This window comes from Pleuronectes platessa, chromosome 14, assembly GCF_947347685.1.
Source record: "Pleuronectes platessa chromosome 14, fPlePla1.1, whole genome shotgun sequence".
NCBI classification, from domain to species: domain Eukaryota; kingdom Metazoa; phylum Chordata; class Actinopteri; order Pleuronectiformes; family Pleuronectidae; genus Pleuronectes; species Pleuronectes platessa.
In genome coordinates this window covers 4,950,165-4,968,552 of record NC_070639.1, presented here as the reverse complement: position 1 = coordinate 4,968,552, position 18,388 = coordinate 4,950,165, and the positions used below count along the sequence as shown (strand labels likewise).

At 40.9% G+C, this 18,388-nt stretch overlaps 1 protein-coding gene across 1 annotated transcript in view; it reads left to right on the top strand.

Moving 5' to 3' along the window:
- Nucleotides 1-18,388, top strand: part of LOC128455470 (mitogen-activated protein kinase kinase kinase kinase 4) — a 91,186-nt gene that overhangs the window by 35,021 nt on the left and 37,777 nt on the right. The window contains exons 3-4 of the mRNA XM_053439142.1: nucleotides 6,235-6,291; nucleotides 16,792-16,917. Of these exons, the coding sequence (XP_053295117.1) occupies nucleotides 6,235-6,291; nucleotides 16,792-16,917 (183 nt within the window). The remainder of the gene's footprint in view (nucleotides 1-6,234; nucleotides 6,292-16,791; nucleotides 16,918-18,388) is intronic.

Here is an 18,388-nt window from a genome sequence, read left to right as displayed (position 1 = left end):
GCCAAAAAAAAAAAATCAAAAAAAAAAAAAAAAGAAGTGTATTGGAACCTGAGTACATTATCCCCGATGTGATTATGGCCGTTGTGTCAACTTTCAAAAAAAGCAGAAAATGCTTCTCAAAATAATTAAAAACATAAAAGAACACAAAATCAATGGAGTTATTGTCATCTGCAATTCATCGTTATCAACTTAAAAGATAATCCTAGAATATTTAAACTTACTTAAATGGTTTCATTGCGATTTCGTCCCAACATTGCAAAAGATTGCAGTTTCCCCGATCATCCCAAGCCATATATTGGAAACTAACCATAGATCAGCATCTGGATTCAGCTCATGTCTCTTCAACAATGAGAAACCCAGCTCACTCTCCTTCACCCTCCCCCTTTAGAGTCAAAGCTTCGGGTCAAAGGCCACACCAGCTCACGAATCTTAGTGGGGGGTACTTTATGAACTCTGGGGTCAGGTCCCACTTGTCTGAGTATGGAGCGTCATTAAACCTGATGTCTGCTTCCACACTGAGTCCTGATTGGAGCGACGAGTGATCAGAGAGAAGGAAGCTTTAAAGGTCACCGAGACACAGCCGAGCCCCTCTTAATGTCCGCTTTGGGGCCAGTCTATGCGCAACTATTTTTTGTTTTTAATTACAGGCTTTTCTTTTTTCAAATCACTGCAAATTTACCTTTTGTATGAGCAGCCTGTGAGAACATAGCACCAATGGTTCCGAATGTCACATAGGCAGCAGGTTATGATGTCATTTGTTAAAGAGATGAGGTGAAACATAACTGACTAAGGTATTCATCTTGAGACTAGCAAATCATTAAAATGAGGAAATACAATCATTCCGCTGCGTTTCATTTTACAGCATTTTGTGAGCCATTGCGTGTGTCTAGGAGGGTAAATGGGAGAGATGGTTTTACAACACAAAAAATGTCAGGCGGCTGTTTGTTTAGGGTAAATAGAGATAAGGCTTTTGTGGCCTCTGGCAACAGATGGTGAAAGGCGTAAAAAAACCCAGACAAGAATATTCCACCACACACACAAACCCCCAACCCCACATATTTCAAAGTACAGGCAATTGATTTATTTTGACCATGTAGGGTTAGCAGATCAAGATTTTAACAATGACTGCTCTACAAAAGTGGAGCGAAAGCATCGTGATTGACTCCTGGTGGCTGGGGGCAGTAAAGGTCATATTCTGCCTCCTCCTTGTTAGCAGATGGGACATTGACTCAAAAGAGTACATGTTATATGACTTTTTCTCCAAAATAGTTTTGAAAGTTCAAAAAACTTCATGGTGGTGAAACCTCTGTAACACAGCTCCAACGTCTGCTCGCAAGACTTTAATTTTAGTCTGATTTCTCCTTGTAGCTTTGTGTTTGGTCTCCATCAACTTCTGCTCAGTTTTCCACAACGTTCACGAGCTGGTCGCTGATTCGTCGGTCTGCTGCCTGGTGCCAGACGGAGAGCGGGCCGTTGGTTCATCAGTGCGTCTTCACTTAGACACAGCTGCAAGTTTGCTGAGGATGCAGTGCATGTGCAAAACAATGAGCTGAAAGAAACTGAAACGCTAATGTGGAGCTGCAGGGAAACTCCTTATCCAGTGATACACACAGGATCCCTTTCACATTTCATGAGCTGTTTGACTATCTAGAAATATTGATTAGTGCAGCAGTTACATTCATTTGGTCATAAAAAACAATCTGACATTGGAGTCAGTAGTGTACTTATTGTATATTTACAGTTTGGAAAGTCACATGTTTTACAGACACAAAACTCCAGAGCTGATGAGAAATGTAGTGCGAGGCAAGTTGTCCCAGCCACAGTTTGCCTTTAGTAATTACTAGACTCTGTACTAATGCATTAAACTTCTCTGGTGCCAGCTCAGCAAATTAAAAAACTGCAGTTGGTGAGTGTTTAAAATAAAAAAAGACCTCAGTGGAGCTGATGATCTGTGGGGAGCGACGGGCCGGGTAGTGTTGGCAAACACCGCCTGATTAAAGTGGATGCCGGCTGGCAGCTGTGGTGCTCTGAAGCCACAGCACAATCTCTGGAGTAAAATCAGAGTGAGTCAATTCATCAGCACTGACACGTGTTAATTCTTTAAAGCTCATAGCTCCTCATCAGGCTGCTGACTGAGCATTTCTTCTGTCGTCTGTATTCAGTCTGAGACCTGGTGGAGGTCCACGTGTGTAGATTCACGTCCATGTATCATATATTTGGATTCATGAAACTTATCTGGCTCTGACAGGAAGACGGCTCAATAAATCCTGAAAATTAAATGTCTTATTATTAACTTGAAATGTTGAATCATTTACTAAGCAAACAGGATTGCCTCTGGTTTCAACTTTTACAAAATGAAGGAATTTTTGCTTTTATCTCTTGGATAATATTGGAAAGAGAATGCCTGTTATAGAAACAAAAAGCAATATGCAGACACTAATGCTGCAGCAGTTGGTCAGAGATTAGTGACTGAATTGACAGAAAGTTACTTAATAGATCATTTTCAGGCAAATATGCCAAGTATTCATGGATCCTAGCTTCTAAAATGTGATTATTTGATACTTTTCTGTGTCTTATGTTACTGTCAACTGATTATATTTGTGTTTCAAACTGTTAGAAATAGTTTATTCAAAGATATTACCCTGGCTTTAGGGATCTCTGACAGAAATTTTACAGAAAAAACACTGGATTTACTAAGAATAAGAAATAATTAGTTTTGCATGATGAATAAAAATGCTTTCTATGCTCTGAAAATTGCATATTCAATTTAAATGTATTTCAATTTACAGATTTAAATACATGCATGAGAAAAAAGACATTTGCTTCATGTGTCAAACAACCAAGGCTGTGTGATCTCAGACATAGTTTCTTATCCCGCAAGTTCAAACTTTCTCTGCAGGCGTCTGAAAAAAATGGGTTGAGACCATGTGAGTTGAAATCTGCTCTGAATCCACCAGGGATTGGACTCTCACCTCATGTGCCCTTCAGGCTTTCCCGTGATGAGGGAGACTGGTCGAAACATCCCCCACATAGACTTGTCTGAGACAGAGCACGGTGCTGGTCATGAGAGAGTCGGCTGACAGGAGGATTAGCTCATGTTTGAATGGAGAATGAAGTCAGCTGGGAGGTGCTAACTGAAAAAAAAAAAAACATCAATGAAAGATTTATTGAAGTTGTAGGTTTATCTCATAAATATTCAGTTTTTACAGTCATGTGGATGCACTGTAACAGATCCATTTCCATTATTGCTTTAGCATCAATAATTCATATAATCCATGCAACAACTTCATTCCTCTGTACAATATCTGAACTGAAGATGTTCAGTCATCACTAGTAATTCCTCTGAAACAACTTGCTGCTGTCTTCAAGACACTTTGAATCTCCTGAAGTTTGGATTTGTCACGTTTTGTCTTGAGTGTTGAGAAAATGGATGTCTCCCTAGCTTTAAATATAATGTTAACTTCAACTTTTGGATTTAGATTTTGGGGACTGAATTCGTGTTCAGTTTTGACTTATTTTTATTAGCATGCTTGTGCATGTACAGTTTTTCTGCTGCAATTGTTACCAACATTTCATCTACACTTGGCCTAAATTACTCAAATTTCAAAGAAGCGAGTTACTTTGTTCATAATTAATTTGGCCTGTGTCCCCTGGGAATGAAAGGAAGTTGTTCACTCAGGGTGCTGTTTTGAATCCTTTGTATATTTCAGATCTCAGGTATAAGCACTTTGTAACCTCGTTTAGATGAGTTCTATAAAATAAGGTTATTGTTATTGTTATTATTAACTCAATATAGGAATTGCCATTGCTGATATGATGAGTAAATCTTAGTTTATCTTTAGTTTTGGCTGAATGACGGCATGTCCCTCTCCGTCTTTTCCCCTATTTCAATGTCCAGGTGTGTGTCTAGTCTGTGTCTTGTTTCTGAACAAAGGAACCAGAGAAGATGATGTCATCGTTTCAACATTGTGTGTGTGGGTCGGCAGCTCGAAGGATTCTGTAATTATTTCAGTCTGTGATCTGAGGTCACCTTTCATATACGCAGAGGACACCCCCCCCCCCCACACACGTTTCATCTAGTTAATTATTTTCTTTGAAAAAGCTGATTCACAAGAGGAGAAAAAATTTCCCTTCGTGATTGAAAAACATGAGGAGATGAAGTAAAGCTTTTCATTCATCAGCACCTTGTCATGCTGTCATTTGTGTACATATACCAACTCCTATTCAGTATGTTAGCTTAGGTGTGTGAGTGTGAGAGACCGATAGGATTGGGAAGTGTTTTGAGTGCAAGTTGATCGACAGTCTGTAGCTCTATTGTTTGTAGTGTGTGTGTGTGTGTGTGTAGACGTTAACAAAGAAGGTTGGATTTTCTACCATAAGTGCATAGACTGGAGAGAACTCCTGTGTGTGTGAGATTACAAGCTAACACAGTCAACACACGTTTTCAAGCCTTCACAAAACATCATCAGCTGAGGTACCTTACCCACACACACACTCACTGCTGCTTGTTGTCTTAAGGCGGTGAATTGCTAAACTTGCCTGTCGTCACTGGAGAAAAAGCGATGAAAATTCTTGAATTGAGACAGTGAGGTCATTGTGAGTGTGTGTGTGTCATGAGTAAGAAACCGATGACTCAGCAGTACTTCAGTAAGATGGATGCTAGCGTTTAATGGAGGCTGATGGAGGCTGGCCTGCTGCTGTGGCTGAAAAGCACTGAGATACCACCGAGACACACACACACACACACACACACACACACACACACACACACACACACACACACACACACACACACACACACACACACACACACTTGCCTAATACATTTTATTGTCAGCTTATAGCTCAAGGACGACTTTGGTTATTTGTTGGATTTTGTGAATTAGTTTAAATTTGGATTTACCGACAAGAGAAAAACATTACATTCATCACCTGACGAATGCAGGTCCAGTGCTCATCTTTTGTCTCCACCAACTCCTGTGATAAATCTCCAACCCCTCTCATATTACGCGTTGGCATTTGATTATTACGTTTATCTTAAGTAACCAGGGTTATGGAAAAGCTATTTATCGGTGGCAGTTTCAGGTCGTGAGTTGTTGAGTTGATTTATTTCTTTTTTTTGTAAATGAATGGCAGCTCTGTACACACAGTCAAGACCAAACACATATTCTGTCATCATATTAAACTTTATGTCTAGTTTTAAATAACATTTTACATGAAAATACCCCCTCGTTATTTTCAGTAACTGCACTGATACTCGGCTCTGTTTATCTTTCCTCTCCCTCAACTATCACTGTTTTCTCTTATTGTTTTATACTTGATGAAGTTCAACATCAACCTTGCTGCATTTAAATGTGTAATAACTTTTCTCCAAATTCGCTCAACACCTACACTCCACTCCCTTTGCACACTGGAGTCTTGATACCTGACCTGAGTCTGTCCGGGTAGGTTCAGACAAAGGTTTTGAAAAAAAAATTAGGTTATTTTTCCTTTTTCCTACTTCACCTCGCCATTCCCACACTGTAGTTCCCACAGTTCGGCACCAGCAGAGATTTGCTTCTTGTCATCTTTGCAGTTTGATCTCTCAATCAGCCTTGACCTCTATGCCTAGCCTGCCTCAACACACACACACACACTTACACACTTGTCCCCCGTGGCTAAATCAAAATGGGCTAATCCGTCATCACTCCAACTGTGTGCCGCGCCGACTCATTCAGGAGCAGGGGCTGGTGGCTCCGGTGTCGCAGTCCTGTTTCACACAAAGGAAACTTGATCGTGTGGCAGTTCAGACACACATGATGTGTAGACATAGCCTCCCAATATAATGTTCGGAAAGCCCATACCGCAGGAAAGTTTCAGGAAAATCACAGCGAGCGGGCGTGTTGACAGACGCGAAACAAAAATAAAACAAATATTTCATAATGAAAAAATAGGTGCCATACCTGTAGAAGAGGCCCATGAAGATGTACATTTGGACAGTCAATGAGATTCAAGAGCTTTGACGATGGTGTTGATGTTCTTTAAACAAAAACATGTCATTTCCACAGTGTATGATCTTGAATGTTCAGGATATTTCCTGTTGTTGTGAGCCCGTCTTGTCACATTATGCTGGGAACTGTCCTGTAACTGAGCTGTTGAAAAGTTTGGAAAGAGACCATTAAGCTGTGTTTGCCGAATGGGTGGAAATAACTGGCTGAGCTTTTTCTTATGTCTGTCTCTTCTGTTTCTCTCCAGGGTCGACATGTCAAGACCGGACAACTGGCGGCCATCAAGGTCATGGATGTCACAGAGGTCAGTAAACACCAACTGCTATTATAGGGGATGCTTTGGCTGAGGGGGCAGAGTGGTCATCCTCCAACCAGAAGGCCAGCGGCTCAAATCCCAACCAATGACTAATGTCCCTGGGCAAGATGCTGAACCCTGAATGGCCCCTCATATATGTTAAATGCATTTAGTGAAAGTCGCTTTGGATCAAAGCGTCAGCTAAATGACATAATTTGTTGTTCCGGCCAGGTTTCCATCTAAGTTTAGTTCACTTTTATCTACATTTCTACAGCAAAAATTGATCAAACTTGAACTCTAACATTGTGATATGAACATATATTGATCCATGCTGAGAAAGACTGGTGGCACTGTAACGCCGGGTTCACACCGGATGCGGAACCGACGCCTAAGCGAAGCGCCACGCCTTAAAAACCAGCTGGTTCCCATCCACTCCCATGTTAAACCTTTGTGCTGGTCACACCGGACGCTGAAGCGCCGCGATGCGCCAAGGCTGCCTAGCGCCATGCAGCGATCGTTTCGGCGTCGAGTCTATTTTTTGCACTTGACGCGAGCGTATCGCGCCAGGAAACACAATGAAAAATTATTTAAACGATATTGATTTTATATGATATTAATGATCAAATATGCATCCCATACTTTGTATTCCCCCTCTGTTGTCCTGGAGTTTTAATTTTACCGATTTTACCAATCACATTATATAATGTCCCCCTCTGCCCATCCACTACAGCCACACAAGCAATCATAAAGATAAAAAGAGAGAGAGGGGGAGGCTACGTATTCTCCACATAGGCTTGAGTGGAGAATACGTAATTTACCTTCGACACCCGACATTGAACGGAGCAAACAGCGGAGAAGTTCTTGAGGATGTAAGATATTAAATTAATAATTGAAGAGGAGAAGTATAGTGAGTTGTATGATCCTCAGCACACATGAGACAAAAATAAACATGCTGGGACGCTGTTGCAGTTAATGTTGGAGCAACAAGCAAGTATATGCTTGAAAAAAATGATTAAATGCCGTTTTTACTGTAGGCTGATAACAGCAAAAGTATGTGATATTATTAGCGCGGCGCTTCAGCGTCCGGTGTGAACAGCCAAGCGCCGGCGCGCTAGGGATTAGCGCGGCGCTTCGTCGTAGCTTCTACGTCCGGTGTGAACCCGGCGTAAATCTTGTTTTAACCTGCATGCTAGCTTTGATTAATGCTTTTCACAAGTTATGTTGAATGACATCTGCCTTACCCAGCTATATCAAAATATTTCCACTCTGCAGAGATAATTAAATACAGTAGTAACTTGGAATAGATGCATGAAGGGAGATTATTTCCGCGGCTGTAGCAGTGACCAGACTCTTCACAGCAGCCACAAAATACAGCTTTTGCAGATTTGGAATTGATCCCAAATTTCACTGCATTCGACAGACTAAAGCCTGAAACATGCTTCTGCGACTGCGTCTGCGTCTTTTCACGCCGCTGTGGCGCAAGACTCGTTGTCATTCATGCTTCCCCAACCGTTGCGCGTCTTACAAAGCAATTCCGCGCCAGAACACTAGGCGGAGTAATGCTTTTTGTCGAAGACGACCTGAGAGACGCCTTCTTTCTTCTTCATCGATTGTTTATTTACATAGCTACTGCGGCTTCTTGTAGCCTTTTTCAGGCGGACAAATACGCCAGTCAGTGACGGGCTATACAAGTGGACATACTTTCGGATCTCTTCTGCCAAACGCTCTTCTATTTGGTCCATATTCATTCTTCTAAATCTCCCGTTGTTTCTGCCTGTATTATGGGGCATGAAACCGGAAATGCAGCTCCAGAAGGGATGTAGAGCAGACCAATCACAGCCTTGCGGGCTGAGTGAGCTTGCGGAGCTTTGCCGTAAATTTTAGAAAAGTGGGGCGACGCCCGTCAGCACGTAAGAAGGGATACATAAGCACGTAAGGGACCCGGAAGGGCTCTTGCGCTTACGGGCCCGTGAAAACGCAGAAGCATGTTTCAGGCTTAAGTCAGTGCTAATACTTAACTCAAGCTTTCAGTGCCACTGTTAACACTAAAACAAACTCTATCTCCATCACCTCTTCTGCTCTACATCCTCATCAATCCTCAATGTTTTTTCTTCAAAATATTCACAATTTCAGGCTTAAAATCACAGGTTTCCAAACCGCTTATTAGCTTTTTTCCTTTATCGGATAAAGCAGAGTTTATATGTATAGCTCAACAGATTTGATATTTCCCAGGAGCGGTTTAGGACACAGTCTTATAGACTGAAAACTGGTGTGTGTGTGCGTGTATACATGGGTGCGTGCTTGCCAGCTTCCACAGAGCTGAGTAAGGACCCAGAGGCTGTTTCTGCCTGTGTAATTGGAGCCTGTATTTCTTGGCGTGTACACATGCAGAAATGTCCCGGTAGTGCTACACAGTATAACTGCATCACAGTATAACTGCATCTCACCAAGGCTTTTTTCCTCCCTGTCTTTTCTGTTACTCATCAGTGAATGAACAAATAAGTGAGAGAATGAGAAAAGGATTCACAAACTTACTTTAGGTAATTTCCTGCCCTGACGGCTTAAAGAGGAATGAGTGTGTCATCATGGATGTCCAATAAAATCTTTTAATCTGACTCCTTTAGTTTTAGCTGCATCTATAAAAACCTTAATAATTAACCCGTTTTTAGGATGGGCTTCTTAAATGAGACAAACAGGTAATCTGGGATATTTACAGCCAGCTAGTGCAAAAGGAGACACTTCCGTTATCAGTCAAATACTGAGATGTTTCAGGATTGAGTTCTGTTATCATTTTTTTTAAATATACATATCTGCCCCACAAAGTCCTGTAACTACTTGTAAGACTTGAAAGGTAAGTTTTTTCTTTGAATCTCAACATGAATATTGGGCCTTGACTTTGGTTATAGTTGTTGAGAAGCCTATGGCAGAGGTCAGTTTGGAGGAAATTGAAACCCAAATTCAGTTGCATTATACTATCCGAATAGATTTTAAAATCCATTTGTTTTGAAAAATCATGACAAGACCTGATATTCAAAGATCTAGTTTTAAGTCTTTAGGGCAGCAGCTCGTGCATTAGTTAGTTTTTGACCCTTTGAAGATGAAGCAAACCCCCCCAGACCTTATAGTGGGGATATATATTAAGATTAGTTTCCGTTCAACAAATGTAGAATAAAACCATCCATTTAGTAAAAATTACATCAGAGAAAAAAACAAATTTTAAACGGCAATGTTTTCCTGACTTATCCATGATCTTCTTATCTGACCTCAAATGGGTGAAATTTAAAGAAACCAGTGAAACTTTATATCTCAGGAAGAGGAAAACAGTATACAGGAGATACATTGATACATTAAATTAAACATAATTGGATACTTGATATCCCAGCATTGATAATCTAATTATTGTGGACTGCAAATATCTTAAACCATAAAAAAACTATAAACACAAACTTTAGCTATGTAATTCAATGCTCATTCCTTGTTTTACAACCTCTCTGAAGTTATCCAGTGAGACAAAGAGAGGAAGGGAAAGAGACGGCAACTGGAAAACCTGTGGGTGCTGGGATGATAAATCATCTCCTTAAATATTTGAACGATTTTAGCACCGTTATTGATTAGTCATGATATCCATTTCCTGCCTTCTAATGCAAAAAAAATGTGATCAATCTTTAGTTGGAGTTTTTAGTGTCTTATCTGAGTTTCTATCAGGTCTTCAAAAGTCTACTATTCAATAATCTGAGTTTTAAGCCTTAAATGCCTTAATTATGTAAAAAGTTTCCTGGTAGCTCTTAAATACGTTCATTCAACGCTGCTTCGGTTCGGCTTTGTAATTCATTTGAAATCTTTTTCCAAAAGTCTTTTGGAAAAAGGAACCCTGTTATAAAGATTAAAATACAATTTAAAGGCTTTTTCACCCTTACTGAATATAATACAGAAGGTTATGAATCAAAGAAAATGTTAATATACATGGCTGCTGCTGAATCCTTTATGATAAGTTAGTTTACAGCCATTGGCAGATTTTGACCACATATTGAAAAAGGTAATCTTGAGGTAGGGAGTGTACCTCTGGCTGACTCTGACCAGCAGGTACAAATCTCTATTTCCAGCTGTGGAGAATAAGACAGCACATGAAGGAGGATCGGGGGAACATTTGATGGGAATGTGTTTATGTATTCATACGAGCTGAATCACTGAAGAGAAATACACATGTGGGGAAAATTCAGGACATGACGGTTACTCCGTCAAGTAACAGTGTTTAGAGTGGTCGATCCTTTTGAGCCCAGTTCATCCGTTTTCTTAAATAAACAGTTTGTCTGGATGTTGGCCAAGAATGACGGTTGAGCAGAAGAAGTTGTTTGCAGAGGAAAAGCTAGAAATTTTCACACACACACACACACACACACACACACACACACACACACACACACACACACATCTCATGCAACATTTATTTCTATGTGTGTATTTGTGAGATAGATGACTCTGAAGGGAACCACAAGAGCTTTCACACACACTCACGTGTCACAGATGCAAAACCACGCAGCTATGTAACTCCTTTCCTGTGTGTGTGTGTGTCCACTCTCAGCTCCTCGTGCTCCTTGGCGTATGTTCTCTGACCCAAATACCACTTCCTGCTCCACATACAGAACAGGAGTGAGGAGAAAACCAGACACTTCAGAGAAAAGAACAAGTGGACGATGAGAGAAATACAGCGGTACGGCTGAGCTCTAGACAGAAAGGATGTTATTATCCTTGACGATCACCATTATGGTAGTAAGATCGTTTTCTGGTTAGTTTAAGGGTGTCCCATGTGAGAATGCAGAAGAAAAATGTCGGTAGATTTCACAGCCCCTGAGTGGGTGTGTTTTAGGATTTTATAAGGATGCATTGGGAAAAAAAAGACAAAAATGGGAATATCTCAGGATGAAATATAGGCCTCATACATGTAGAAGACACCAACGTAGATATTAACTTGGAAAGATCGGTTTCGAGAACCTTTGCATTGTAAACATAAACAGGTGATTCATGTAGTGGAATTTATATGTCATGTCCTGTCTCGTGTTGCTCTACCCAGACTCCGCCCCTCCCCATCATGCACCAGACATTTTCCTGTTGATGGGATTTCATCTGACTTGGGACACTCTACTGCTGCGTTCTTCACATTTGAAATGCATGTCTAAAAAACGACTTGTGTAAACATGAACTACATGATAGCTCTTTAAAAGTGAAGCCAAATCACCTGGATTGCCCCCTGGTGGCTGGCTGCAGTGTAGGTCATAAACCCCACCTTTTTAATGTGAGCAGACTCTGGCTCCAGATGATGTCACCAGAGCAAGATGGCAGCACCATATAATTGATTAGAAATAGTAGCCTATCTTTACCGTCTCTGTGATTGGCTGTTAGTGAAATATCAGACTCTTTCGATATATATACATGTATATCAACATTTCTGATTTTCCTTTAGGGAAAACATTTAAGGTTTTATAATATATTTTTCTCTTTCACACAGTTATAACGTGTTGTAAGATGAGAAACAGGAAGAGCAGAGACCTTAGGCAAAGAGACGGAGCGAGGGAACTGAGATAAGGAGAAGAAATCAGAGAACTAGTTTTTTCCCCCCCATATTTACTCCTCCGAGAAGGTTCAGCTGAAGTGCAGTGGGATTATGGGAGGGGCTATCACTGCTCACATACTCCTCTCTTCACCTCCATCGCTCAAATCCATTACCTCTCTTCTCTCCAGGCCATCCTCATCCTCCATCACACGCTCTTCTTTTTATTGCATTCATCCACATCTCTCCCTCCTCCTCTACCTCTTTTTCGATCAGATCCTGATCTAATTCTGCATCGTGGCATCTCTCTTTCAGTCACCGCCTCGGTTTTCTTTGAGAGACGACACCAAGTGTCTGAGAATAGAAAGAAAGAATGGAGTCATCTTTAATCCTTTTTTAGGGGGAATTTGACAGATAACGAAACGACAAGGCAGCTTGCATTCTGCGTCTCTCGCTGCTGCTGTCGGCTCGATGTAATCCGGTGGGATTCAGTAAGAAAAGAAAATCGATCTTGATTAGTTGAAATCTCCACAGCAAGCATCTTTATCTCTGCGTTTGGCTTCCCCCTGGGGAATTAATTGTTTTATCGCTATAATTTCTTGTTTTCTTTTTCTCTTTCTGTGAATTTTTCGCTTGAGGCAAAAACAAAAAGCAAGATTACTCTCTCTCTCTGTCTGTCTCTTTTACCTCACCCCCTGTTCGCTCAGAGGTTTGAAAGTAGGAAGGTGTTGAAGGCATGAAACTGTATTTGTCATGAAGAACAAAAGAAAACTTTTTGTTTCTATCTAAACAAAGGGTCTACATAAAGTCTGTATGACAAAACAGGGTTGTAGCCGGTTTTGCTGCATTGCATTGCCAACATAGACTCAATAAAGACAAACGACACATCTCCACTTCTTTCCACCTTCCAGAAACTAAGCCAAAATATCACAGATAAATGTTGCCATCTTGCAAAGATGATGTCATTTGGAGCCAGCAGTCTAAATGTGCTTGACCAATCGCGAGTCAGTTTCAGCTTTCAATCATGACGCTTACCTATATTTTACAGCATCAAATAACAGATTAAAACGAGACATTCTGATAACTAAACCAAGTACCAAAATCTTTCTAGTGAGCCAATACCACGACTTCGTCAGATAAAACCGCAAATTTCTTCCTTGCACCAAAACAGCAGTTGTGCTGTACTACCACTACCAACCGTTTTTAGAGTTGCAAAGAAAACTATTCTAGGTCGTGTTAGTTGGACTTCATAAACTGTGGCTGCACTTTTACAGCTTTTCAAATTAAGTAATTGTTGTGTATTATTAGATTTATTTATCTGTGTTCTTTTTCAGCTCAAACCAAATAATAAAAGAAGTTCTATGTTTTCTACAGAAGCAAATTTGGCATCCACTTGAGAAAAATATATGCTCTGTTTTTCTAAAATGACTAATCCTAGGAGCACACAGATGTTAAAATATGTTATAAGTTGTTATTATTATAAATGCACTTATCTGTACACATTAATGCCAATACGCAAAGTCTAGGTATTGGAAAATCCACAAATATAACCAGACTCACCAGAAACATGAACTTGTAAAAAGACCATCTTTGAGTAGAACGTGCCTGTTGGAGACATGGCGACCTCTCTTGGCCTTAGTCGAAGCCAACGTTTCCCTCCTACTCTGCTTTTCCATTATGGTTCCATTTTGCGGCCGTCCTTTACCTCCCCTCACATTGTGTGCTGTAATACTTTAGCAACAATATGGCCGCCACTGAGTCTCCCCACCATTTCATGCCCAGGAATGATAATGAGTAGCTTCAGGATGCCTTGTTTTGAGTGGCTGACTGTGAATATATAGTTATGGGAAAGTGAAACAGAGAGAGGATAGGAGAGTGGGAGAGAGGTGTTGTAATGATGGGAAACATGAACATGGGACTGAAGTCATTATGGAATGTGATGCTGCAAGGACGAGAGAGATGGTCCCAAAAAAAAAAATGGTCAGTGCACAAACAAGATTGAGACAAGGAGACACAATGAAAATATGAAAGATATAGAGAGAGAGGATGGTGTCCTTGTGGCTTCCACAAGGACACCATCCAAGGACACCATCCGAGGACAGGAGGTTCAGGTCCTTGTCTGCCTGTCCATCACACACACACACACACACACACACACACACACACACACACACACACACACACACACACACACACACACACACACACACACACACACACACACACACACACACACACACACACACACACACACACACACACACACACACACACACACACACACACACACACACACACACACACGCCTGTCTGTCTGTATATTTCTGTTTGTTCTCTGTTAGGTTTTTAGACATATAGGTGTTGTGTTTTGTTTACAAAAGCAGTGCACATATTCTTATATTCTTCCAGTTGAAGGTGATTCTCCTCTTCCCTTCTTTGAGCTGTCATTTTTAACATTTATTCATGTCCTATGGTGGATATAATGTGTAATAATGTCTCTGCTGTATTACTCCTCCTTCAGTCTGGCTGCGGCGTCTGTAATTATGTTGACTTGTTCCAAAAAGGTTCACATGACTGACAGTCTGTGGGCGATGGGATGTTCTAGTTGACCACAGACGGTCCTTGTCTCTGTGGGAGTTGATTTACATTTTTTGTACAATGCATGGTTCTCTGTTTTCTTATTTTCACTGATATATTGTTTACATATCTAACCGACCCACTGATTGGTTGACTGAGAGGTCAGCTGACTCACCTGCTTCGTTACGGGTTGGACGACTGCAGCCTCGCTGATGGTCTGCTGCTGATGAGTGGATTAACAGAGGGACTGGCTGGCCGGCAGTCTGGTTTGTTGGCTTCCTCGCTGATTGGTTGGTTGGCTGTCTGGCTGCAGCAGGAACCAACTGGCTGACTGACTGTGACTTATGGGATTGGCTGACCGACTGACCCCATCACCTCAGGCACAGGCAGTCAGAACTCCTGAAGGATATAGTTTTTCGTGATGTACAAATGTCATAAAGCGATGTCCTCATGAAAACCTGCTGCGTACTTAAACATCTCATGAGGCAAACAAGCCTAGCAAGAATTAAGTGAAACCTTTTCACTGACAGGAAAAAAGTAAACTGCTTTTCATTTCAAGCTGCAAGACATTTGCTGCATAGGAGCAATAGTCAATGGTGAATTGACTGTATAGTGTTTTCCCTTTCTTATCGACAATTTGGGGTTTAGTGTCTTGCCCAAGGACACTTCGGAATGCAGACCGGAGGTTCCAGGGAATCGTAACATCAACCTTCTGGTTAGTGGACGACCCTATCCAACCTCTGAGCCATTTCTTTAAGAGCCTTGTGGTGGGGCTCCACACAGAATAATGAGAGAACCAGCATTCAAACGAGGCAACAGTGCTGCTAACCTCTGTACAACTGGACCACCATGTTGCCTATGGGGTAGAACCCAATGAGAAGATGTGAACAGTTTGGTTGTGAGTTGACCAAACACCAGGTTCTGTGTCCCTGAGCTGCAGTTAATGTGTTTATACCGACAAGTCCACGTTGACAATTTGAACACATCTTTGACTTGCCCTCTTACTTCTGGACCAGTCTCAGAAATGTCATCTGTCCTCTCTTCCTCTGCAGCTGCAGCACACGATAAGACACGTGTGTGTTTTGAATTTCATCCAGTATCAACATGTAGCTCCAATCTTTTCCCGCAGGCTATAAAAAAAATCGGTCTGTTTCTTTTTCTGTCAGACTGAGCTTCGCAGCCTTAAGTACGGGAGGCAAAGTGCAACAACATTGGAAAAAGAAACCATGGGAGATACAGCTGTTAACATCTGCAGTACAGACTGACACGGCAAAATGTCACACGCTTCGATATGAAAAGCCAAACTGCCCCCCCTCCCTCACTTCCTCACAGCTTTTCCTTTGTGGAGCAGCGCCCATCGCGCTTCTGCTTATCGACCGGTCGCAGTAACGGTGAAAATGTCAAGTCATAGCTGCGCCTATCGCCCAACGGGCTTAGACGCACGGGCTTGGTGGATTCAAAGTGCTTCCAAATAAATGTCACACAGCCTCAGTGATGCCGCAGTGATTGAGAAATACTGCAATCGCTTGATCGTGTCATATGTTTGAGTCTGTCCTGTAATATCCTGAGAGTGTGAGAAGGAGAGGCGATGGTGTGCTTGGCTCTGTTATCATTTTGAGTTAACGTGGTATCCGAATATTCCTTTGGACTAATATCTGTTTATTAGACGTTGCTTTTAGCCTTGCGCGGCTCCTCAGCACGACGAACAACCAGATAACATCCAGAGTCTTTGCTTTGCTACCTGAGCCTGTAAAAGTTTTCTTTTGCTGCTTCAGGATTTTACATTTTCCTCCTTTTCTCCTTGAGGAAGGCCACATTTATATATGTCACAAAATAGTACGAATGCAATTACAATTTCTCCAGAGTCCAAGATGAAAAGCATATTAACAGGAATGCATAATTTATACATGGAATAAAAGCAAATCCACAAATTTCAGAAGTTGTAACTAAAAATATGTTTTTGTGCTCTGCAAAATGTTATCAAAATGTAGAGGAACCCAAGTAGTTCAAATGAATGTGTTCTAAAATAATTCCTTAAGCTGAAACTTGTGAGAATGTCCTGTAGTTTTTGTTTTATCCTATTGTCAATCAAATAAATAATTAATCAAATGGACAGGATTGAAAACACAAAAGTAATAAAAGAAAAAACAAAACAATGTGACACCTGCCACTGTCAACATCTTTCCATGTGACCTGATCCTGGAAATTCAATTATCACCGTTATCAGACTGTCGGTGTGTACCTTTTTGACACTTTAGAAACCTGACGAAAAGAGTATTTTATTTTGATCTGCTCAGTTGGTTCATATAATGGCTTCCCCACTCTCTGACTCAGGTATGATTACTAACTCCACACTGCTGGGTCTTCCTCTGTCTGTCTTACAGGATGAAGAGGAGGAAATCAAGCTGGAAATTAACATGCTGAAGAAATACTCTCACCACAGAAACATAGCCACCTACTACGGAGCCTTCATCAAAAAGAGTCCACCAGGCCACGACGACCAGCTATGGGTGAGTTCATCTCTACCACGAGAACAAACAGTGTTGTTAGTTTGAATTCACCTGCAACGTAATATAGAGATTAGTCTTCAACTGACCTCGACCAATCACAGCCTACCTATTTATAACCTAGGTCTTATTTTTAGAAAAATAAAGGAAGCAGCAAAGTGGAAGAGGATGAGTTTTACTTCGGAGAGGAAGTTGGAGTACAGTGGTTTATTGTAGGTTATCTTCTATAAAGCTTAAAGCTGTGAGTAATCATAATGTAAAAGTAAATGTAAGCAGATTTTCTAAAGTAGTTAGTAGGTGTTTCAGAAACATGTTGTGTTACTCGATATTCATTTTTAGTTGCTGATACTTTCCTAAGACTTTGTCAACCAACCCCAAATAAAAAGATACACAAATACAACCAAATATATACAGCTTGAATCAAGAAAGTAAACATATTTTGGTTAATGCAAAATGTAAACCTTAATGCACTTCTTTTTCTGCATGATTTATTCTGTAGAATAAAAGTTCCCATGTCGACAAACAAATGCAGATACTGATATGTCTGTGAAAAGCTCACATCAACCAATATTATTAGCCAGCCTATTAATCAGTTGGTCTCTAGTTATTTCTAGTGAGGCCCTTGACTCTCTCAGTGGTGAATGCAGAACAAAGATAATACATACCAGCACTTAAACTCTCCAGCAGTAAGCCCAGATAAGGATACAGTATATTCTGGCTATTTGCAGAGTCAATTTACTTGGAAGTACCACGTTGCATCACATTCTTCCCCGAGGAGAGCGACTCATACTCACAACAAATCAAAGACAATAGAAACAAGACAGGGATGAGGTTAAAACTAAAATAATGAGAGGCGAGAGAGAAGAGCAGCAGGAACGTTATCACCTCTGGATGTGTTTACAGGCAAGAGAACCTCGTTTTATGGCCCTCGGCTGATCCTCACTCTCTCTCCACAACATGGCCCTGTATTTGTTTTAACAGCTGCTTCCATGACCCCTTTAAGACCCCCACTGAAATGTTTGTGTGTGTGAGACTGTAGAAGTGCCATTTTCATCTGTCTTGACCACCACTGGCAGATAACAGTGTTGTTTTCAGATTGTCTGTTTAAAAATATGTGTCTTTGCGTTACATTGTGCGTATGACACGATTCATGACAAATGTGTTGATTATTTCAAAATGATGCACAGTGCAGAGGTTAATTAAGGGAGGGGACTTTGCCTTCGTGGAGTTTGAGCTGTGGCATGAGTCATATTTTCATGTTTTAAGTCTGTGTTCTTGTAAATGCGATACCTCAGCAACACCTTGAGGGACATATTTCTAACTTGATAAAAAGGTTCACTTGGACTCAACAATGAACTGAGTAGATTTGTGTGCTCAATGGTCAAAGTTTAAGTCTTGTGCTAAAACTGACTGAATTTGTTATTTCAGTTTTATTTTGTTGACATATTCGAAGAGTTTTGTGTCATGTGATGCC